The sequence below is a fragment of the Tympanuchus pallidicinctus genome, unplaced genomic scaffold, assembly GCF_026119805.1.
Source record: "Tympanuchus pallidicinctus isolate F22 unplaced genomic scaffold, pur_lepc_1.0 scaffold8, whole genome shotgun sequence".
NCBI classification, from domain to species: Eukaryota; Metazoa; Chordata; class Aves; order Galliformes; family Phasianidae; genus Tympanuchus; species Tympanuchus pallidicinctus.
In genome coordinates, this window is record NW_026294802.1 from 18,413,954 (window position 1) to 18,438,641 (window position 24,688).

At 40.2% G+C, this 24,688-nt stretch overlaps 2 protein-coding genes across 13 annotated transcripts in view; both read right to left on the reverse strand.

Moving 5' to 3' along the window:
- NEDD1 (NEDD1 gamma-tubulin ring complex targeting factor) lies at positions 1 to 24,646 on the reverse strand. 12 transcript variants are annotated; one of them, XM_052667717.1, is made up of 15 exons: positions 24,478 to 24,646; positions 23,866 to 24,009; positions 22,248 to 22,338; positions 21,074 to 21,190; positions 19,121 to 19,261; positions 12,778 to 13,007; positions 11,603 to 11,804; positions 10,477 to 10,663; positions 7,586 to 7,717; positions 7,333 to 7,395; positions 6,649 to 6,872; positions 5,743 to 5,902; positions 5,353 to 5,509; positions 3,621 to 3,687; positions 1 to 2,327 (listed from the first exon to the last, which is right to left on the reverse strand). In XM_052667717.1, exons 2-15 carry the CDS (start codon positions 23,952 to 23,954, stop codon positions 2,223 to 2,225), a joined length of 1,965 nt encoding a protein of 654 aa, XP_052523677.1. In that variant the 5' UTR covers positions 23,955 to 24,009; positions 24,478 to 24,646; the 3' UTR covers positions 1 to 2,222. The 12 variants fall into 12 exon arrangements, with proteins under 12 accessions (XP_052523677.1, XP_052523678.1, XP_052523670.1 ...); XM_052667718.1 differs by having other exon boundaries at positions 23,866 to 24,012; XM_052667710.1 differs by having other exon boundaries at positions 22,248 to 22,342; positions 24,478 to 24,645.
- The window catches only part of CFAP54 (cilia and flagella associated protein 54), a 120,566-nt gene continuing 108,891 nt past the window's right edge, over positions 13,014 to 24,688 (reverse strand). The window contains exon 70 of the mRNA XM_052667723.1: positions 13,014 to 14,128. The gene's annotated coding sequence lies outside the window, so the exon portion shown is untranslated. The remainder of the gene's footprint in view (positions 14,129 to 24,688) is intronic.

Below are 24,688 nucleotides of genomic sequence, written 5' to 3' on the forward strand. Positions count from 1 at the left end.
TTTTGTTTGAAAAAGTTAAAACAAGCTTTATTTTAATGTATAAATCAGATCTGTGTACAAGGCAAAACATCCCCCTATAGTGGTAGCGTAATATATCTCCTCACAGCATGTGTGGCCACTTGTGCTACCCTAATCCTGAGATATGGAAAAGAAGTCCTAAAATATTGAGAAAGGCCAAAATGTATCCTTTCAATCACTGCTGTTATATTTGTCTGTTTGGGAACTAAGAAAAATATTACTCAGTTCTCAGTCACAAAAACAAAGTATCTACAAGCCAAATACCCTGGATACTTACCTAATTCCCTGCTGTCATCTGGGTATACCAGCAAGAGCACTTGGGGAACAAATTAAGAGATGCAACTACGCAAGGTTACTTGTTAATGCTGCAAAACATGTTGAAAAACTGTAACATTTTTGAAACCTTCAACTCCTACTGTATTCAAAAACTGTGGTTAATGGGTCGACTGAAGTTACATCACCTATAAATTATTTTTTATGTTCTCTATATTCTATTAAATTACAAAAACAAAAGTTTATTCTACTCCACATCCATTCACTATGAAGTTATGGCATAGAAATACATTTAAAAGTTTATGAAAGGCAATAGCATTAAGACTGCAGACATGCCAAGTCTTGTCTGCAATACTGAAGATGACTTGAACACCCTCATTTTGATACGAGGTTTTATTTGTCATTAACTGACATTAAAAATTAACTTTTAAAAAGAAGTTAAGATAGTGAAAAGATATAGTCTTGTTTTGTTCTTTTTTCTTAGTTTTACAACATTTAAAAATAAGTTACATTATATATTATGGCTTTCTCATTTAGTGGAAGAGTGCCACCATGACTTCAAGCACTTGACGTTTTAACTAATTAACTCACCACGTTTGCAGACTTCCCTTGCTTGAGATTTAGTGATTTCATGAAAAGAACGAAATATTAGTGAGAAAAATTAAGAAGCCTTCAGAACAATTTAAATAGCAAAAAGCACTTCTATAGAAGAGACTTTTCAGAGGAATTTATAACTGAACACTAAAAAATTTAATTCCAATATTAAATGAAATTAAATTGATGTTTTAATTGAATTTAGTCTCTTGGCTTATAAAGAACAGGCCAAGGTAAATTTCTCATGAACTTCAGCAGGCAGGATTCGATACTGAGCTTCGCTTCAGTGCACTGACACACAACTATGATAACATTACAACACTGACGTAATAATTTCTCCTCCATGCCATTTGTTATGTGACTCATACACCCAAGACATTAGTTGAGTTTGGTTTGCAGCTGACCTCAAAGAAAAAGGCTGCAATAATGCTAAACCACAGTCAAAACTGTAACACAACTGCTCAATATTAAGCATGGGCCTCTGTGCATTAAAAAGAACTGGAGGGGGGGGGAGGAGCAAAGGTGCTTAAATCAGACTGAAGGACAGCATTCACACAGTGTTACGTTACATGGCTGAATGTAATTATTTTTTGAAGTCTAAAGCTGCATTCAAACTGGGCAAACTATGACAATATCCAAACGTGTTGGTAAAAACAGGTTTCTAGATTCACAGCTGAAGTCGTGCAACTAAAAAACAACACTATGCAGTTGAAGTAGTGTTTGCAACAACAAAGTTCATGGCAGACCGGTTTCAGAGTTACATACACAACAAGCAAGGTGATGAGCACTGAATTTGGGAATATGTTGAAACTTAGTTTTTACTTAGGACCGAAGAGTTGCCAGCTGAATAAGATTAACTAAATACTGCAGGCTCCGTGTCACGTGGAAGATGAGCCTTCTCTCTCCTTCTCCAAGAAAAATAGCTGAAAGGCAAGCTACAGTGATTGTTTCTGACAGCTATAAAATACAGGAACAGATAGAAAAGTCGGTATATCAAAAAATTCTTATACAAAAAGCATCTGTCCTATTTTGGTTTTGCTTATAAAAAGGCACTTCACGTATCACTAAAACTCTGATAAAGTAGTTATCCTTTCAGCTTCTCTATTCGAAGGATGTATTTCAAGATTGCAAGCATGCCTAGGCAAACTTTCTTTATGTGGTATTTATCTGTTAAAAATCTTATCATTTCATACAGTATCTGACACCATTTAGAAAAGATTCACGTTCAAGATAATAGCAGGTCTTCCCACAGTGCTTCAGTGATGATGGACGACCTGTCACAAGCAACGCACCACACGCAGCGAGTTCATGCTAACAAAGTTAGCGGTGGGAATCTTTCAGAAGTGAGTCCTCAGTCTTTTGTTTTCCTCTCGTAGTCTCTCAATTTCAGCTACCAAGCTTTCATTTACAGAATATCTTTCAAGTAAGGCATGCATTTCGTTCTGAAGAAAAGAAAAAAGCCCCAATAAGCAACCATACAATTTTTTTTTTCCCCATCCATTTTCATATCCCTTTTGAAAATTAAATAACCTAAATAATACTGTTTTTAAATTCCTGGTAAGGAAAGTAATTTTTTTTTTTTTTTTAAACATACAGTATTTTGATTATTAATACATTAGTGAATATTTTATCAAAGTCTATTTTGCATTTCTTTAGGATGAGATTCAGCTAATGCAGGTCCCATTAAAATGTTTGGTATTGAGAAGAGGTCTTTTCACTGCTGATCTAAAGAACTCAGTTTCATAGAAAGGAGAAGTTAAAGTACACAGAACACAGTGCAGCATGCACGTGGTAACTGTAAGTAAAGCAGTCCATATAAACTCCATCTACCTCCTACTTCGCCCTGCTCTTGGTCCTTTACAAAGGACAGCTAAATTTGATTCCCTTTCATCATAACTCCTGAAATATGGAATTGATGATACCTATTTTATACATATGTTTACTTACTAAACACAAAATAGTTTAACAGATTGCATTTCCTAACATTTTCTCCCATCTTCACTTTCATGTTCTTAATAAGCAAAAATTGATTTCCTGTTTTGACAGAATAGCTGCCACACTTTGGTATTACTAGAAATGAAAACTATTAAGACCCTCATTGGGCCAAGAAGGCCAATGGCATCCTGGCTTGCATCAGAAATGGTGTTGCCAGCAGGAGCAGGGCAGTGATTGTCCCCCTGTACTCAGCTCTGGTGAGGCTGCTCCTCGAGTACTGTGTCCAGTTTTGGACCCCTCACTGCATGAAAGACATTGAGGCCCTGGAGTGGGTTCAAAGGAGGGACACAAAGCTGGTGAGGGGTCTGGAGCACAGGGTTTGTGAGGAGCAGCTGAAGGAGCTGGATTGTTCAGTGTGGAGAAGAGGAGGCTCAGGGCAGACCTTACTGCTCTCTATAACTGCCTGAAGGGAGGTTGTAGTGAGCTGGGGGTCGGCCTCTTCTCTCACGTAACTGGTGATAGGACCAGAGGGAATGGCTTCAAGCTGCACTAGAGGAGATTCAGGCTGGACGTTAGGAAATACTGCTTATCTGAAAGAGTGGTTAGGCAGTGGTGGTGGGAGGTGGTGGAGGTCACCAGGGAGGTGGTGGAGTCACCAACCCTGGAGGTGTTTAAGGAGTGTTTGGACCTTGTGATGAGGGACATGGTTTAGTGAGAACTATTGGTGATGGGTGGATGGCTGGACTGGGTGATCCTGTGGGTCTTTTCCAACCTTGGTAATTCTGATTCTTTATACATACCAACTGCATATGGAATTGTTTGATCATCTCGACCTGCAAATTCACAATATCTCGATGGCATGCTTCTCTGGGGAAAGAATTACAGAAGGATAATGCTTAATTTTATTTAGGAAGCAGCAATTATCTCCAGTGCTGAGTAACCGGAGCTCTACTTCTTCACCTTTGCAACATTATGAAATATCAGCCTAAAAACATTTAAACCACACAGCAGACTCCCCTACCAGTTATTTTCTGGAAGATTTTAACTTTGTTTAGGAACTTTTCCATTTAGAAACAGAAATACGTACAAGGTGATATCAAGATGGCTTTTTCACTTGCAAGCTGTTAAATTATAATCCTCATTTTTACCATGCAAAGCTGATTTTCATTTCCTAGATCACAAGCAACATGGTGAGATATTCATCTGCCACTAAAAAGATATAACTTCAGTGCATCTCCCCCGCAACCCTTCACAAAAAAAAAGCAGGCAAGTTCATATGCTTCTCCTGAAGACTGGCAGTGCCAATGCCCTGTGCTAAGTACTGTGGTATTGGTATCACTGATATGACAAAGTAAGGTACCTCCTAAGTTGTCACACATGGATTCATTGTCCCTTCCTAAAACATACAGCATACACAAAAGGGTCTATGATCTTCATTTTCAGCTTCCACATGTTGTTGTGCTGCAGAACTCCTAGTAGAGGCAAAACATTTTTCTCATGTATGTTAAGCACAGATGCCATCTTAGAGACCAGAAATGTTGGCTGTTTCCCAACAAAGCTCAAGAGATGAGTGTTTTTTTTTTCAATTCAAAGAAATTGTGAGAAACAATTTCCCAAACTCGAGATCTCAGACACTGGAAGTAGAAATCTAACTACTTACTTTCCAATAGTGAGATGCCAAAAAACAAACTTTAAAGAGAAAGGAAACTCAATCCATAAAATGCATTTTAAATCATGAGAAAGTTTTCAAATCAGACGTGCAATTACAGCCAAAAATCCCCAGCAGAGTTTTACAACATGATATTCTTATTCAAAGCTATTTAATAACAATCAATGTATTCTTCCACCAGCAGACACAGACATCCATAGCATGTGGACCTCTTAAGATGGTTTTGTGTTGCTTTTTGTCATCAAGACAGCAACGCCTCCCCTGCCCAGCAATCGTTTTCCTCCCTCTCTTTGTTTCCTACATGTTTTAGGAAAGGAAAGTGACTCTATAATCCTTACCTAACCCTTCCAACTCAGGATATTCTATGAATCTATGATTTACAGCACAAAAATCCTTTTTATGCAAAGCTTTGCCAACAGAAATATACAAAATGATTTACCTTCCACATGCAAAGCAAACAACAATCAATCAAAGCCAACACAAATCAACTGTCCAACAAATCAACCGTGCTCTTCACAGTATCAACTTTAAGAGAAGAAATTTCTCCTGCTAGGACTACAAGGAAGGGAAAGAAGTCAGCACAGGGCTGCATTATGCACCTCATTATGCAGATAAATTTACTGTTTGAGAATTATTCAGTCACTCTGGAAATATGTTAGCAAAGTGACACACACAAAAAGTATTCAGAGACATCAATCTAATTAAACACTCACGCTGTTGAAAATAAAGTCTCATACCTAGATTTTCAAGATTAAGGCTATTCATGGTGTCATCTCCTAATGCGAGTAAGAAATATGCTACAGCAAAAGTTAAAATATCTTACATGTCACTGAAAACAAAGTGTTCTGCATACATATCAGTACCTGAAGTCATCCAGTGTTTCTTGTATCATATTCTGAATGAAGTTTATTTGGATTGATGTCAGAGGTGCATTTAGTCTGCTACTCCCAATGGTTTCTACTATTTTCTCTGACAGTGAGTTGGCAACTCCAGTAGTGACAGGTGAAGTTATCTTTGGACCTTTACAATTAACAAGAAATGCATAAAGATACAAATTTTGAACAAGTTTTTTCATGCACAGATAGAGATGTCCTAAGAGAGCTATCTGGATTTACAGAGGAATCCAGATTGAGCGTTCTGTTTTAATGTTAAATCCATTTTAACAGGTTTTGCATCAGTTCACAATGAACCACATTTATTTTACAACTGGACTGAAGAAAAAAAAAACCCACAAAGAAAACCAATCGACTTACTTGTTGAGGTAGTACCATTTACTGCCAGATCATACGCAGGGTGGGCCTGAATATTCTTCACCAGTCGCTCACTTGTTTCAAGACTCTTGATAGTAGAGGATGCTGGTGGAGGAGGACTTAAAGCTCCAGATTCTGCACTGACTGAGCTCGACTTTGAAAGCTGAATATCAAAATCAAAAACACAACCCTACTTATTACAATTATCGAACTGCGTTTGAAAACTAAGTTAAACATCACTAGAAAAGCAAGTTTCCAAGAACGTGCAGCTTTCAAATACTTTTGGTTCTAAGAAACTACTGATAAATAGATGTTTTTTTTTCCTTCTAGTAACACACTTTAAAAATTGATTGCTAAAATGTCTCAAAATTGCTTCAACTGCAAACACAGAGAAAGGAGTGCAAAAAGACCAGCGCTTCAAATTTTCACATCAAACATCTTGAGCCAAAGTTTAAATATCACTCCTAGTAAACCCAGACCTCTCAAAAAGAAAACAGAAGCAGCCACGGTCTTGGCATTAGCATGTCAAAGGTATCTCACAAAAGAATTTTGGCAGAGAGCAGGGAGAGAAGCTGCCAGACTTGACCTAATAAAAAATAAAGAAACATACTGATGCAATCTATTAATGATATTTTTGAATGTGTTATTGTTATTAGAAAAATCAAAGATATTCTACAAGTTAGCCCAGTTTTGTCTCACATGAACTTTTGTAATCTGAGTTTAATAGGAATATACAACTATTTTGCATTGCTGAAAGCCAACATACTTCAAACTGAACATTTCACAAGTTGTGTCAGTGCAAGAAGAACTGAAAAAGATTAGTTGGGATGCTTAAGAATCTTTCCTTCAAGTAGAAATACTTCTGTCAGATGCTAAAAAGCACTCATAACAAGAATTGGCACAGTATACCTGCTTTAAGGATTCTTTAGTTTCTTGTTTTCCAAGATTCATTTTTTTAATGTCAGTCTCTGGATGTTCTTCTTCTTCTTTAATTGGAGATCCCACTAGTGCATGCAATGGGCTAGACCGTATCCCTTGTGTGCTACTGCCCACTGGGTTTCTTTTTACTGGAAAGCCTGTGGTGAGCTGTGGGAGAAAATCCAAACCTGAAAGGTAGGACTGAAAATCCAGACCTAAAATGAGAAGGGAAGGATAAAACACACAAATTTTAAAAGAGAAAAAAAGAAGAAAACAAAAGCAAAACACAATCACACAAATGATAACAAAAATAAGCCCACATATCCACAAAAACGAAAGAGTTCACCCAAAAACACAGCCCACCAAGAAAATGAATCCCCAAATTCTCCTTATGCTGTCACTATCCACTTGAAAGTAACAAAATAAAAGAAGCCTCTATACACCACTACCAATTTCCTATAAGGACAGCAAAACCACTTTAAGACCATATTCTTGATTTCCTGTTATCACATGTTGAGTCTTAACTCCTCAGCAAATTAGACAACTTCCAGAAAAGCTCATCAAGTTCATCTGTTTCAGTGCCTGCTTGCATCATTTGACATCTTTCTGTGGTTATGATGAAGTCAGCATAGAAGAATGAGCATAGGCTTCCAGTGACCACAAAGAAAAACATACTGAAAATATCTTTATCGTCTCCTTTTCCTGGAGGATCTTCATTTGCTTTAGATGCAATAATATCTACAAAACAGGAGAACATACACAGTTCTTGAATTAAATGAATATTTATGAAGTTTTCAGATAATTGTATTCAGTTAATAATTAAAGATAAATTAAGAGACCAAGTCAGTATACACAGGTCAAAATGTAATGCTATGCAGATCAATTTTTTATTTTTTTTTTTAAACACATTTCAGTATTAGCAACTTACCATCTCTGACAGGAGAAAACACATCTCCTAAACTACTTCGACCCAAGTCATCGAAATTATTTAAATCTGTACTTTTCCCATTATCTGTTTCTTTCGATGGAATCACATCCAGGCTGCAGCTATGGGGAAGGCCTTAAAAGGACAATAACACTCAGTTAGTGACTGACAGTTTCAAAAATAACATACGTTATCTCTAAATAAACTCACAGCAAGCCTCATGCCTGCTAAGTCCAGCAAGTACTTCAGAACATTCTACACATTCGGATTAGGAGGACAACTTGAACTTCCTCATACAAGCTGTCATCACAGGTGAATATCATATAATCATAGAATGGCCTGGGTTGAAAAGGACCACAGTGATCATCTGGTTTCAACCCCCTGCTTTGTGCTTTGTCACCAACCACCAGACCAGGCTGCCCAGAGCCACATCCAGCCTGGCCTTGAATGCCTCCAGGGATGGGGCATCCACAGCCTCCTCGGGCAACCTGTGCCAGTGTGTCACCGCCCTCTGTGTGAAAAACTTCCTCCTAATATCTAACCTAAACCTCCCCGTCTCAATTTAAAACCACTCCCCCTTGTCCTATCAATATCCACCCTTGTAAACCATTTCCCCTCCTGTTTATACATTCCTTTCAAGTACTGGAAGGCCACAATGAGGTCTCCCTGGAGCCTTCTCTTCTCCAAGCTAAACAAGCCCAAGTCTCTCAACCTTTCCTGATAGGAGAGATGCTCCAGCCCTCTGATCATCTTAGTGCCCTCCTCTGGACCTGCTCCAAGAGCTCCACGTTCTTCCTCTGTTAAGAGGCCCAAAGCCTGGAGTCAGTAAATATGACTAAGAGATATTTAGTAATAAAGATTGAGCTGATTTCTCTCTTTTTAAAAAGCTGTGGAACTGGATAATACATTCATTTCAGCTAAACTTGCTTCATTAATCATGTTCGTTCACAATGTAACAGGTGAAATAGCTAGCAAATGCAGCTTCTGCTGAGAAAGTGATCACATTCAGAATATCAACACTTGAACTGATTCTGCAAGAAAGGAAATCTGCTTCAGTAGGCCATTAAGGGGAACTCCATGAAGTATCTACATTAAAGCTTACCTAATGGCAGGATATTATCTGCTTACTTCTAATATCAGATAATCAGAGTGGAATTACAGCTGCAGATAAAAGGAATTTTCCCTAGACCGTCCCCACTCCACATCCAAGACCCATTCCCGCCCCAGTCCAGGAGAGAAGAAAAGCTATCTTTCAGACATGTAGCATGGACAGCTGTCTGCAGAACAGAAACATATCTTTAAAACAAAAAAGGAACACCAAAGTAATCATTCAAACTACAGTTTTTAAACTAGGAATGCACAGACCAGTGAACTGAACTGCTAACATAACCAAGCAAATATTTTTCAGTTTACTATGCTTTAAAAACTGGATTGGGAGTATAAGCAAAATGTTACTCCACCCTCACTGAACTCTCAACTCCAACAGTGCCTTTATTTTGCTTGAGACCTATGCAAAATGCATTAGCACTGGTTGACACCATAATAAACCTCCTACGAATCAACAGCCTATAAATACAAAAGCTTATTTAGCAACTACTTTATTAAAATTAAAACAGTTTATAAACCTATAGCCACTTGTCTGTATGGGATTACTTGTTCAAGTGATCCAAGTATAACTATGAATGGATGAAACTATATGATCTTTGAGGTCCTTTTCAAACCAAGCAACTCTATGATTCTATGATCTTCTTAACTATACTTCCTTCACTTTACAAGCTGAATATTTTGCTTTGCAAAACATGTTTTATTTGATAAACCTTTATTTTCTTCAAACGCGAACCTGTTATGAATGGTTCTTTTTAAGGGGTAACAGTCATCATGCTTTTGAAGTGTAATGGCAACAAGAGATAATAAACTATGAATTTTTTACCTTAAATAGAATTTTTCACACTTTCACACTAATGTTGATTATCAACTCTTCTTGAATACATAAGAATCATTTTACTTCACCTCACAATTCATTGCATGCCCAAGGGAGGTCATTAATACATGTCCCTGTGGACTGCAGTGGATTATTGCCTAATTAGTGTTGCTAAATGTATTTCTTCTTATTTAAAAAGTGTGGGAAAAGTGCTGTTGCTTCAGAACAGCTTAAGGAATCTCCAAGAATCAAACTAACAGTTACTGATGTGACCATATTTTAAGAACTACTGAATTAACTAAAATTAAGAGTACATTCCACACAGTGGCAGAATTTTAGAATAGCACTTAGAATTCTTACCAAAAATACTTGTTAATTTCAGAAGCAAAGATAGCAAGTACAGTTATACAACTAATCATACTTACAACTATCTTTAACACTTTCCTATAGTGTGACGTAAGATTAATACAGCACAGTTCTCACCTCAGTTTTTGTTTTGTGGGTTTGTTTTGTTTTGCCTGTGCATGTGTTCGGTTTAGTTATTTGATGAGGTCTGTTGCTCCAATTTATTAACAGAATTGCAAATCATTAGCTCTGCATTCCATATAGACTTTGTGACCCAAAGTATATTATAAACATAAGGATAATTTGCAAGAAAGCAAAACACGGAAGAGTCCCACAGTGTCATCATGGAACTTTCCCTTTAATACTTGTATGTGTGTAAGTAGTCTATAATTCTGGACTTGAAGCAAGAGTTTCTAAAGTAGGACCTCGTTCATTCCCCACAGTCTCAAAGCCTGTCCAGTGCAGCAGGGGAAGCTGAAGAAGGTACAGATGTGCATGCACATACATTTCTTCTTTGAAGTAAATGTCCTTCCCTCAGTGCAATTTTTCTATCGTAATGGTCAAAGCATGAAATACTCCTCCTATCTTCCACATTATACCAAATACATGAGTAGGAAGAAGGCACTACCTGTTTTATCCTGAAGAACCTCTCCCCCTTTACTCTCATTTGTCAATGTCAGATGGGAGGAAATAGCTGCTGATGCCTGAGAAGCTAGATTCCTGATGCCAGTATTTGGAATTCCTGCAAGATTACTACCAGCTTTGACTTCTGTTCTTTTGGGTACAGGTTTACTTGAGGAACCCTTAAGGCTAGCCTGAGGAAAAAAAAGAACAAAGTAAGAGAAGTTACTATCTGTTCAATTAGAAGTAAGAATATAAGCCAATATTCTTTCTGTTTCAAAACACTAAAATCTGCTCAATTTGCAAAATCTACCTAGGAGATGCCTTAACAAACGTATGTATGTATGTATGTATTATGACATATATCATTCTGGATATATCATATATATCCATATCATGGATCTGCAAGAGAATTCCAATAGAACTGAAGGTGACAATGAACTGGTACTAGCCAATTATAATCCTAGGCTTAGACATAGGAAGAACAAGAAATTACATTATTAGTAGAAGTTGCAATGGGATAGTCAAACACCAGCAGCAAGCAAGCTGGAAGAAGAAGAAAGTCTTGGAGCAGTTAAAAAGAAAATACACTTCAAACATTTTCTCCCACCTCCAGCGAATTGGCATTTATGTTTTTTGGATCAAGTAGAGCCTACTTAGGTCTTGGAAGAACCTCTTAAGCCTTCTATACTATTTAATCAAGTTCTCCACAGGCAAAATACTTCAAGCTGGGCTGCTGTGTGTCATCCCCTTAAGTGAAAGGGGTTAGTACAGATCTTTGTGCTACTGTCTGCAAATCCATTTAGGATGCCACAGACTGATCTGCAACGGCAACATATTCACACCAGGAAGTTTAAGATTAAAGTTTCACTCATCTCTACGTTGAAAATTAGAAGGAAAAAAAAAAAAAATGTCATTAACATTCTCTTGCTCACATGAGACCGAGTGATTTATAAAGCTCTTATTTCCATGTCGTATGAATCATCTTTGCTGGCATTTATAATGCTTAGAAACTCATTACTAACATTTCTCAGATCTTAAGCTTACATTTTGCTTTTATTAATCTACACACTGCATAATAAAAAGGAGAATTTTTGGTTTGGGTTCTTCATGGGTTTTTTTTTGGCTTTTACCTTGGAAAAAGTGCTACTGAACTGAAGACGTATGCATGTCACACAGCCTTTGTGAGCAATAACTGTTTTCACTGGTGATGTCAGTTTCCTCAAGTCATACTGGCAGATTTTTCCCCGGGAACTTCCTATAGTCAAAGTAGTACCATCAGGCATGAAGTTCACTGTTGTCAGAGGATGATCTGCTACTATTGTTGTCAGTAATCTTCAAACAGGAGAAAGAGCAGGAGAAAAGCTTTTAGACTTCTTCATCACAGTGTTAATTTTACCATTAGACTATTCAAAACACAGTACCTATTAAAAAACAGCTTTAAGAATTCAACCACAGGTCAGTAGTTGAAATCCTCTTGTGCCAAATAAATTCAGTGAAATACCTTAAGAAACAGTGGCTTAGACATACTAAGTGTTGAAGCTTAACCAGTGAGGAACTGTATGTGCTCCAAAAGATTTCATCTTCAAAGCAACCGGTTTGACATCATCATTTCCAGCAGCAACCACACTGCACATATCCTTCAGTTGCCCAGGTCTGTCATTTCTAACCTCCCCACTCTAGAAGAACTTCAGGTCTGTATTTGAATCCTTCTACTACAGCCGTCCAAGCTACAGTCAAACACTTACTTTTATTCAGCTAGACTAACAGCACACTCCAGACTAAAATCAAAGTCCCATGAAAACACTTAGTACTCCTTACTACTTACTTAACACTTACTACTCTCTTACTTTACAGCCCCATCACCTCCTTTTTCATCCAACACCCTGTCCATATTTAAGGCTCAGCAGCTCTGTGCACCTTACAACAGCTGCGTCTCGTATTGCAAACTAGAAGAGCAAGCAAGCTAAGCCCAGGTGGCTGCAGGTCCTCACAGGCTATACAGGCCACAGCAGAAGCCAACTACTCTCCAGCAATAAGAAAAGCCCATACTTAAGCACTTGCAAATGGCCACTCATGCAGCACTTCAATTAGTTTCCATTTTAATTTAAAAAAAAAACAAAAAACAAAAAACAAAAAAAAAACAGAAAGGGTTTTGGAACAGGTTCTCCAGCAGTAATGCATCAACCACTTCAACCACTCTGAACACAGTCTGAATTTAATATTTAATGTCATAGCTGGACGTGCTTTTTCAGCTCATAAAACGTTCATGTCCAACAAAAAAATCAAAGGTCTTTAAGATACTCACTTTTTACTTGAAGTGTCGTAGAGATTAATTCTTTTATCCAAACCTACAGTTACAAGAAGCAACTCATTTACTGGAGAAAAGCAGATTTCTGAAGCTGGTGCTTTATGGGTGTTTTCAAAATTACGATACGGGTTCTGAGTATTTACATCCCACAGAGTTACATTCCCACTGTCAGAAACACTGCCCAACAAGGACTTCTTAAAGGATGAGTATTTCAAATGTCGAATAGGCTGTGAGACAAACAAATTTTAGTACCACCATTAGACATCACTGAATTACCTTAAGCACAGGCATTAGAAACACAGAGGTTAAGCTACTCTACAAAGGCTGGCCACTCTACACACACAAATGTAAAGTTCATTCTGCATTATAATTCCCTTTTTTACTGTCAGGGCAGCATGTGCCCTGATCAGCAAAACAGTGGATGAGAAAAAAAAAAATGGAAAAGTTTCTTGATTTTGAATACGTAAGAGGTCAACATATACATCACATCAAAGAAGTTGTTTAGTCCCCCTGCACTGATTAGGCAAGTATGAAGGTCCTGCAGGAGACTTCACTCTATGGGCTAGGACCTTGAAACTGGATAATATGTCAGGCTCAATCACATGAAGCCTCGTTATCACCAGACAATGTAATATATGAACTTACCTGTATTTCAGAAGCAGATAAGTATTTTGTTCTCACCATCTTGCTCCAGAGGATGCCTCAAAACCTCACTGCACTAATATTAAATTACAATACTCAATCTCTAGCTCAGTTTTATTTATGGCTCACTTGCACTAAATTCACTGTAGTGACAGCAATAGCATCACACTTAAGCTGTTCCTAGTTACCATCCGTCAGACTCCCTGCAACATTTCCAGTCTGAATCTCTTGAAAATGGACAATGAAAAATTCGTTATGATCATGAAAACATTTGCTACTGCCTCTCCAAACACAGTAACAGTTCCTTTGTATACTGCAAACAGCTTTCTGATGCATCTTAGATTGCATGTTTTTTGTGATCCTCTGTTTTGGTTGCTCATTGCCGTTTTATCATAGAACCATTCGAGTTGGAAAGGAGCCTTAAAGGCCATGTGGTCCAGCTCCCCAACAATGAGCAGGGACACCTACAGGTGATCAGGGTGCTCAGAGCATCCCCAGCCTGACCTTGCATGCCTCCAGGGATGGGGCATCCACCACCTCTCTGGGCAATCTGTGCCAGTGCCTCACCACTCTTACTATAAAGAACTATCACAACAGACCCTGCTAAAGAGCCTGTCCCCCTTTCTTATAGCCCCCACTTTAGGTACTGAAAGGCTGCCCTCAGGTCTCCTTAGAGCCTTCTCTTCTCCAGGCTGAACAGCCCCAGCTCTCTGTCTGTCCTTACAGGGAAGTGTTCCATTCCTTGCATTATTTCTGTGGCCCTCTTTTGGACACACTCCAACAGGTCCCTGTCTCTCCTGCACTGAGGACTCCACATCTGAATGCAGTTCTCCAGGTGACATCTCACCAGCACAAAGTAGAGGGGCAGGATCACTCCCTCACCACACTGCTTTTGAGGCTCCAAGGAGACCTTTTGATGCAGCCTAGGATACAACTGGCTTTCTGAGCTCCAAGAGCTGCTGGGTCACCCAGCTGCCATCCTCAAGTCCTTTTAGGCAGTTTTATGATCAATAGGTCCTTTTCCTTGGAAACTTTCAGGATTTTTTTATAGTCACAACTTCTTACTCTACTTTCTAGCATAACCCTCATCACAATGCACTGTACTAAACATTATCCTATTTTTCTCTTCATTTTACTGGAGATATTTGTTGGATTGTACGCCTCCAGCATAATTTCTAGCATTTATACTGCATGTCTCACTGGAAGCGTAGGTGCCTAACAAAGGAGAGGTGCCCTCAACTGTGTATTCAAGCAAGACAGAGTATGAATTGATATAATTAACATGAACCACTACTAGACATGATGGAGACATCTTTTACTGGCATCTTTCAATTTGTCTCCATAGAGTAAATGAATTACATGATCTACACGGGACACATTTCCATCCCTCACAATTCTCTAACTTACTTTCAAATCCCTCCCTTACTGCCCCAACATCTGCTCATGTTCTATGTTTGCCTTCTTCCATCCCTCTGCCCAGCACTTTTATTCTGTCAGCTCTCCTCAAACCTGCCTTGTTATCCTTTCAAGCCTTCCATTTTCATTCCTAATTTTCCTCCTCCTCAAGCCCAGTTCTCGTGTCTTTCATATGACATACCCTTCCCATATTATCTCCACTTCAACCTTTTCATTGAAGTCATTTTACTTCCTCAGAGCAGTTTCAGTTCAACTTTTGTTGACAGAAGACATGTGAGGTGTGAGGAAAGCTCCCATTCACTCCTCACTGTCACTGATCAGGTCAACAACAAGCTTCAAGCTTCTCTGGTGTTAAGGCAACTGCTAAACCATACTCAAGGAAACAGGAGGCTTAAATTGGTGGCTGAAACTCAAACACACTTAAGCATATTGCTGAATAGAAGTGGGTGTCTGTTTTCTAAGCTAGCAGGAAAAATCATTTCAAGATTATTTAGAACGCAGCAGTGATTTGTTAAGAGCCACTTTCGGGAGCTAAAGCTGTCAAGGCTACAAAGAAAAGAGCAGATATGAGGAAAGCTTCACTGCACCTCAAGTACAGCTCCTGGTGATTCCTGCTAATTCTGCATGCATAGAACTTCCATAAATGTTTTTAGCACAAGGTGCTGAACGGGCAAAGAAAAAACAAAGCCCTCTTCAGAACACTACCAATCGATGCAGCACAAAGCATACACGTCTTTTTGCCTTAGCTGTGACTGAAGTAGACGTTCTGCAGGAAATGGAAGTACATTTAATTTCACACCTCACAGCAAAACAGGCAGACCAGGCTTCTGACAATGGTTATCCCATTGCTCAGGATTGCCCGCACTCAGGGTTTTCCACCGTTGGGAAACAAATGACACACTCAAAAGTAAACACAAAGTGGTCCAGTGCTATCAACTATCTCGTTTAAAGATAAAGAAACTACACTACCTCCTTTCACCTCAGTGAGCCTTGTAAGCGAGAAGGCAGCTGTAAACCCAATTGATAGTTTAAAAAGCTGAGGGCTATTTCATTATCCGAGGTGACCAAAACCCCTCACATCTCAGCCAGCTGATCAAACAGCTAAACTAAATCCTGTTGCTAGGAGAATAGCACAAGGCAGCGAAGCCTTGAACAATCATTATGCTTCAAAACAAACTTTAATTCAACCTCACAACAGCAAGCAGATAAGAATCTGGTAGTCTTAATGAATACCAACAGCAAAGACAAATTATGGGATCTGCAAACAATTGGGTGTAAGGACTGAGCTCTAAGAAAGCACAAAGATGTTTCTAAATCAAAATCAATTAATAGAATATAGGCCAATACTCGTTTGAAAAGAGTATTGTTTAAAGTCACAGAAAGCACTGCAACCTTGGGCTATTCTGCTGCTTGTAGAGTCCACACAATTACAGAAATTAACTGGCAAGGCAACTACATTCCATCACATGGAATCAAACAGAGACAAGCTCAATTTTATAAGGTTAGTCTGACCTCACATTCCCCAACTGCAGAAAAGTTACTAAGGAGTGGTGACCCTTACTAAGCCAGACAGCTTTGCCAAGACCAAGCAGAACAATACATCGTGTATCTATTCAAGCTCACCCTCAGAAAACTGTGCCCCTAAACTATAAATCAAGTAGAGGCTTTTTAGATTTCTCTAAGGGAACTACACAAGTCTTCATGCATTTGCTTCACTGCGCAATGAATCCTGCAATCCCTCGCAAGTATCAATTGAACTCCCCAACAAAAATAAAACTTCTTTGCACAAAAGAACGGAGATCATTAGTAGGACATGAGATAAGCTGATAAACCAGGACACCCAAGCAGCCATCACACTACAAAATCACAACTCAATTCCATTTTAAATTAAGACCGCAATCAAATAACTGTCCCGGCTTAAAACATGTTAGAGGCCCTTTAGAAAGCGAACAGTAGCTCCGTGCTCGCAATTACTTTGATTTAACACTTCAGAGATCTTTAGCCATCTTAAAGGTCACTCAGCTTTGCAGCAGGCCTCTTGATTTCATCTGCCAAAATAGCTATTCACTGCATCACTTACTCCTAATCACTTCTGGGTGGAAAGAGGAGAAATCTATCAAACAGGTTGATGCAAATCACCCTTACCAGAACTTAATTTTCCAACTAACTAGCAGAACAATCCCCACTCTAGATATTCATCTCAGACTTTTAATCCACCCGTGGAAATTCCTGCAGTCCCTGTCTCACATCCGTGTTTTTCACAGCAACAATCAAATCAGAAAAATGAACTGACTAGACAGATGGATTTTTAAGATCAAGCCAAGCATGAAGTACAATTTTGCTTCAATATAACTATGAGACTATGGTGATGGATCACAGATACTGCAGCACCTGAAAGTAGGGTCTGAACTTAATGGAGATTTTTTCAACAGAAATACGCCACAATCTTTGTGATGCTGCAAAGCCATAAGACATTCTTCATCAAGTTATATTGCTCGGGCTAGAAAGGAGAAAAATTTAACTTCCTACTCCATCTGCAATCTAACATTAAAAAATGCTGTTGCAGTAACAGAAAACTATGGCATAACTTCAGTATTCCCCACTACAAAGGTCCCCACGCTGGCTCTATGAAAGTGGCTCAATAATAAAAAGGGAAAAAAACATTGGGAGCACAACACCTTAATTGTTCCTGAGCTAAAAATCACTGTAAGAACTCACTTTGAAACATCCAGTGGGACAACAGAGCTCCTTCACTATTGCAGAAGCTTTGATAGCAAGCCTTGATATCCTAACCATACTCAATAATTCTGCAATATTTTCTGAGTCTGCGAAAAGGAATTGCAGTGGAAATCCTACCAAGGCCCTTCAATAGTACACACAGTTTTCTATTTGTCTTTCACAGTTTTCCTTTAAACTAGTCATTCAAAAAATCTCACTTAAGTACCTAAGTAGGTAATATAAAACCTCAATGATCTTACTCTGTGAACAGCTGTGCAATTTTAATCTCCAGATTAAATAAATGTATTATTTTCAAACATAGGCTTACATTCTCATCTACTGTACAGATGGCTCTGCTCAGTTGTAAATCTGATTAATTTGGATAAGTCAGAAACCAGGCTACCTATTCTACTCATGGCAACGGACATTGAGTAGAATATTGAAATCCTGCTTTGATATGTAGAGCTGACTATATTTTGTTCAGTCTTAAGATGCACAGAAGTTTGTTCTTGAGGCAGCAGAGCCTAGAAAATAATACCTGCTGTAAACCGTATAAAAGTAAACACACCTTCTGAGTGGAAACATACTGATCATGGCCTGAATGGGTGACAAGCCCATGAGAAAGAGCTCATGTTAGCTTGAGAATGCAAGTAAACTGCCTCTAGCTTCTGCACACAGCTAGAAGAAACTTGTTTGTGAGAAACTGCTCTGTAACTGTAAACAAGTCTTGCTGCTTTCTACAAATATATATATATATATATATATATATATATATGTAGCCACAGCACTAAAGGGTTGTGTGGACATCTGGCTGGCCTGCTGCTACCCCTACCTGCAGGGGGAAACCCCAGGGCAGGCACCCTACCAGCTGGCACCACCAGTAACAAAGATTAGGTGGAGACACTACCAGCCAGCTGCCCCCAGTACCCTGCATACCCTTTCATTAAAGTGCTGGCTGTTCTCTTGCCTCTGTGTACTGTCTTCGAGATCAGTAAGCCTCATGCAGAAGCACTGGAGCTTCTGCATTACAGTTGGGGTAGTAGGAAGTCCCTCGGAAAATAACACAGGCAAGGGGGAGGGAATTCCTCTGCTAGAGAGAATCCCAGGTCTGTGAGGGTAATCCCAGGTGTGAATGGAACTCCATGTGGTATGCAGTTGTGGAAGTAATAGAGAAGTTGAGACCGTAGCAAGAGAACAAGGATGCACCAAAATCACCACATGAACTCACTGCAGTTCCACAAACCAACAACATCAGCAGAGTCGAGCAAGGTCAACAATGAACCAGACCTGACTCAGAAAGGGCAAAACTGTGCTAAGGAGAACTGGCAAACTGGGATTACCTTCCTAAAGTTTGGACTTCCATGATACCTATTATTTAAGGCTAGAATAAATAGAGATCCGTTTTTTTCCTCCCAATTAAGGCACTCCTAGAAACATTTAAAAACATTCTGGCAGCTTTTAAAAATGCAGTACAGCTCTCAATACATCCTTCAGATTTCTAAACACTAGATGCAAATTTAAGCTTCACACACAACAGCAACTTAACATAATTAACAGATCCTACCTGACTGCTGTTATAACCAAAGGGAGCACTGGATAAATTGGTGGTAACACTGTGTAGGATTATTTCACCACTCAAAGATCCAGAAGCAATGTAGCAATCGTTCCAATTATATGCAACACATGTAACTTCATCTTTATGATCCTGTGGAAAAGGGTAGGAGGAAAAAGGTCAGAACATTCAGAAACAAAATATAAGTGTTTTAAAAAAAATCATAGCAGTGCTAAAGCATCTTTAACTGTGGTCCTAAGTGAGGGCAAATCATCTATTGAAGGGATCATCGAAATTATGCATAGTTGAACATTATAATATTTTTTACATTATAGCAATATTTAGATAATTCATATTAGATCAGTTAAAAAGAGACAAACAGCCACCAGTTTTGCATTCACAATTTCACTTACTGAGTCATGCCTGGCATTAGCTCTACCACAGTACCCTACAAATAGTGATAGGAGAAGGGGCTTTTAACTAAAAGAGGGACAATTCAGGTTAGATGTTTGGGGGAAATTCTTTACTTAGAAGGCAGTGAGGCAATGGCACAAGTTGCCCAGAGAGCTGTGGGTGCTCCATCCCTGGAAGCTTCACGGCTAAATTGGATGGAGCCCAGGGCAGCCTGAGCTGGTGGGGTTGGAGCTTTAAAGTCCCTTCCAACCTCAACCATCATGTGATTCTACAAAACAAAGCATCTTCTTGGTTTGAAGTATCAGAATAGCCATTACCCAAAACACAGCCCTTGAAAAAACACCAGAGAATATCAATATAAATTCTCAAAGTAGGCAGTCTATTCTGAAAATTTCAACATAAGTTATTATAGACTTGTACCCTGAAGTCATCAAGTTAAGCATGGTTATTAAATTTGCAATTTACCATACATAAAAAACACTCAGTTAAATAAGACACACAGGCATTCTAGCTTCTACCTATGAACTTGATCCTACAGATCCATGACAGAGAAAGTATATTATTGCAACTGGCAACAAGTTCTGGAAGTCATGTAATCACAGAATCATAGAATGGCCAGGGCTGGAAGGGACCTCAAGGATCATGAACCTCCAGCCCCCCTGCCACACGCAGGGCCACCAACCTCCCTATTTAATACCAGACCAGGCTGCCCAGGGCCCCATCCAATCTGGCCTTGAACACCTCCAGGGACAGCGCATCTACGACCTCTCTGGGCAGCCTGTTCCAGCACCTCACCACTCTCTCTGTAAAGAACTTCCCCTTGACATCCAACCTAAATCTTCCCTCCTTCAACTTAAAACCGTTTCCCTTTGTCCTGCTGTTATCTACCCTTTCAAAGAGTTGATTCCCCTTCTGTTTATAGGCTCCCTTTAGGTCCTGGAAGGCTGCACTGAAGTCATCCTGCTGCAATGAGGTCTCCAGGCTGAACAAGCCCAGCTCCCTCAGCCTGTCTTCACAGGGGAGGTGCTCCAGTCCCCTGATCATCTTTGTGGCCCTTCTCTGGACCCTCTCCAACAGCTCCCTGTCTTTCTTGTACTGTGGGCTCCAGACCTGGACACAGTACTCCAGATGGGGCCTCACGAGGGCAGAGGAGAGAGGGACAATCACCTTCCTGTCCCTGCTGGCCACCCCTCTTCTGATGGAGCCCAAGATACCATTTGCTTTCCAAGCTGCAAGGGCACAACTGATGGCTCATGTTAAGTTTCTCATTCATCAAGACCCCCAGGTCCTTCTCCACAGGGCTGCTCTCAAGGACTGCTCCTTCCAGTCTGTATGGATGATTGAGATTTCTCCAGCCCAAGTGCAAAACCTTGCAATTTGCTGTGCTGAACCTCATTAGGTTCACCCGGACCCATCTTTCAAGTCTGTGAAGGTCCCTCTGAATGGCATCCTTTCCTTCCACAGTGTCAACCGCACTCAGCTTGGTGTCATCAGCAAACTTACTGAGGGTGCACTCAATGTAAGCTCCAGTCCCTCTCCAGCCAAGCTTACCTTAAGGCTACGGTGAACCCTTCTGGATTTGAGATCCCAGATATGAACGGTGCTATCAAGGCCCCCACTGGCAACATACAAAGAACTGGAACTTAAGCTCACACACGTCTGTTTCGCCTGACAGGGAAGGAGAGAAAGGAAAAATTGTACGTTAAAGTTAAATAAGAGATTTCCTCAAATTGCTTATAAGCACAGTGATGGTGTTTTCATCTTCATGAATGCACATACCTCACCGACTGATGGATCTATTGGCACACCACAGTCATTGCCAAACATGAAGCATTTCAAGTCCAACCCAATCCGGACATATCTTCAATATATTTCAATGTTTCAATATTCTAATTAATAAACTCTTCAATGCTACATTCTCCTTTCACCATTTTAAATTATTTGAGCATCTTTTCCTTCAAAATGCATTTTCCCTTTAAATTAGAGGTCTCTAAAGTATAACCATAGACTTCTATTTGGGTAGAGACTCTTCAAAAGAAACTGCTAGGTTTGGGGAAAAAAAAGCCCTCGGAATATTAAGAAGTTGTCTAAGTCACGTACTTCACATTCCCAAAACATGACAAAGAATACTAAAGCAGCAAACCTCCTAAGTCCACAAAGTGCTTCTTTTTAAAATAATCACTGAAGTGGCAGCTTTTGGGAAAAAAAAAAAAAAAAAGTCAATCTCAGCAACAGACCCACAGCGAGGACAAATTATTCAGTTCTATCACGTTGAAAATTCACTTTTAAGTTCCTGAGATTTGAAGTAAAGAAGAAAAAAAAAAACCACACAAGTCCATCTAATTATTGACATGCTTAAACTGGAAATGATAGCATTGGGTTTGTCTCTGATTTGGTGGAATCTCCACAACAAACTGTCCACCTCTGAAAGCGTTTGCTCTGCACACCTAAAAGCCACTCTGCACACCTTCCAGGACTTCCAATGTAAACGAGCACGACAATAAGGAGAACAATTAGAATGGTTTAGAAGACAAAAAGCCATTGGAGGAACCCTGCCAAAACCAAGCCTGGCTTCCTGAAGAGTTTATAGTGCCACATGTCCACTCTATATACACTTCTGAACTTTTAACTCCACCAAAATTAAACTGATAATCAACACACAGAAGAGATGAGATGCAAACAATGTGCGTGCACACACACACACACACACACACACCATACTTACTCCTTCAGCTACTTCAAAAAGTGGAACAGGTTTACTTTTGCAGCTTGACACAGCAATTTTATCCCCAGCAGCTGAAGCACTGACCAGGAAGCTATCTTAGTCACAAGTTATGGATAATAACCGTATCATACTTTCAATTAATACAAGCAATTGTGAGTCTCCCTTACTGAACAGATAGCAGGTGGGCCAAACAAGCTGAAGTACTTCACCTTGAAGGACCCTAGAAATAGAAACACACGGCTAATTAAAGAGCTTCCACTAAGAAGCTCTTGCAGCATTTGCAGTCTTGCTTCCCAATACAAAGCAGTGCAATTTCTTTCAGAGCAAAAATATCTGGCAGATATTGTTTAAGAGCTCTTCCCTGCTATAGTAGCTCACCCAGCCTGCGTTCCCTTTTAACCCCACACCCCAAATACAAGCTCCTTTAGCACTGGAGTTCAGAGAGACGCCTGCTGCTGCTACCAGAACAAATTGAAAGAGCGAAAAAATTGAATGAGAAGTCCTGCTCATGATAAATGTTAATTAAACCAGTTTGTCATATTGTTTCTGGAGTACAATGAATACGTTTGCTAGTTTGTCACTCTCTACATGGAGAAGGGGGGGAAAAAAGGAACACCTTTAATTGCACCAAGTAGGTCAAAGTGCTAAGAAAAGTCTCCAGTATACAAATAGAGAGCAAGGAAACTGGCCCTGCACTCTACTCCAAACTATTTGGGTAATCACTCAAATCTGCATCCCCTACATCTTCAGGCTAACACCCATTGTGATTCTATATTTGCTTATTAAGAACGCAGCTCATTGGGCTGGATTTAACGCCATAGAATCATTAAGTTGGAAAAGACCACTAAGATCACCTAGTCCAAACAAAAGGATGGTATGCAGAGCGGTGACTGCTATTTCTTTATTTCAAGACGTTTTAGCTTAAAGAACTATGCAGAATGAAACTCAACTCTTTACATCTAACAAGCATACGGAGCAGGACGCTCTGTTCAGCTCTGGAGGCAGAGGTAAAGAAAAGAACAAAGCAGGACAAAACAGTGTCTATACTGAAGTTTACTTAACAACAGACATAGATAAATACATAAGCGTGTGTATATATAGACACAGTATATATACATAAATACTCACACTTGATGTATAAAGATACACAGATCTTGTTTCCCTGCCCTTCCTGCTATGCTTAACCTCTGCCTACAGAGTAAGGGGTGAGAGCAGATTGCACTTACGTTTTTTCTCCATAGATGCAAAATTTTACCACACCAGCAAATGAGGTGTTTTCAGCCTTGTCAATAAATTCAGCACTACCTTGAAAGTTATAAATGTAATCACCTCATGAAAAAAAAAAAAAAATTAGTAAGTTTTACAGTTGGTTGGCAATCCAGGTACATCACCATCATTAAACATGCGTTAACCTCCTAAAGGAGGACTCACTTCTTCTGAAGCCTTTACCAGCATGAGTTTATTTTGTAAATCATTTCAGCACAAAGAACAGAGCATAGAGGAATCTTTTCACACAGTTCGGTCCGACATCAGGCCTGTCATTTACTGCAAGACAAATGGAATGTGATGGCATCTCGCAGAGCACCCACAGAACTGTGGCTGAAGCTGTAAAGGATACTATTGCTGGCCCAGCACAGAGAGCTGACGGGATGCGGAGACGTATGTGGGTTGAACTGCTCCACCACAGTCAGAGAGGAGGAATCCCATATCTTAATATCATCCCCTGATGAAGCAAAACGTATGCTTTCTTGCATGGCTGCACCTACTTTGCAAAAAAAAAAAATAATAATAATAAATTAAGAACATAGAACAGGTCACTTTACAAGAAGAGGACAACCCCATTCAATGCCGTTTCCTCGAGAAGAAGGTAATTTACTTGGAGCGTGAGCTTCTTTTCAAGGTGGCTTACAAATGAAAAAAGCAGGCAAACCCGCCATGCTGCTGAGCGGGGCTGCCGCTGTGAGCCAACGGGCTGTGAGCCGAGGCCCAGACCGCAAGTCCCAGCCCTGCGAAGTTTACTCCCGTTTCCCCGCCATGCGGGTAACTTCGAGCACCAGCAACACGCACCCCGAGAGGCCTCCCGCCGGGAGCTCTCGCGGGACGCTCCCCCACGGCTTCAGCTCTCCGTTCTTCCCTCACTCAGAAATAGAAACTGACCGTGAAGCCCCAGGCCCGCAGCCCCGCCCCTCCCCCGGCACCCGTCAGGACCCGCTCGGGCCCCGCCGCCCACCTGCCCCTCCCCGCCCGGCGGAGCCTCCTCAGGGCCCGGGCCCGGCACCACGAGCCGGCCGCGCCGATTGGCTCAGGAGCCGCTGCTCGCGGTTCTCTCCGGGGTCCGGCGCTTACTGCCGACCAATCAGCGCCGCCCCACCGCGCGGGCCGACTTTCCGCGCGGCGTCCAACTTGACCGTCCCAACAGCCCCCGCGCGCCCCCGCCTCCC

Coding starts and splice junctions, on each gene's coding strand:
- NEDD1 (XM_052667710.1), bottom strand. CDS start 24,001: ATGCAAGAAAGCATACGTTTTGCTTCATCAGGGGATGATATTAAGATA. Junction 10,664..11,602: donor TCAGTAGCACTTTTTCCAAG/GTAAAAGCCAAA, acceptor TTTTTTCCTCAG/GCTAGCCTTAAGGGTTCCTC. Junction 2,328..3,620: donor AACAATTCCATATGCAGTTG/GTATGTATAAAG, acceptor TCTTTTCTTCAG/AACGAAATGCATGCCTTACT.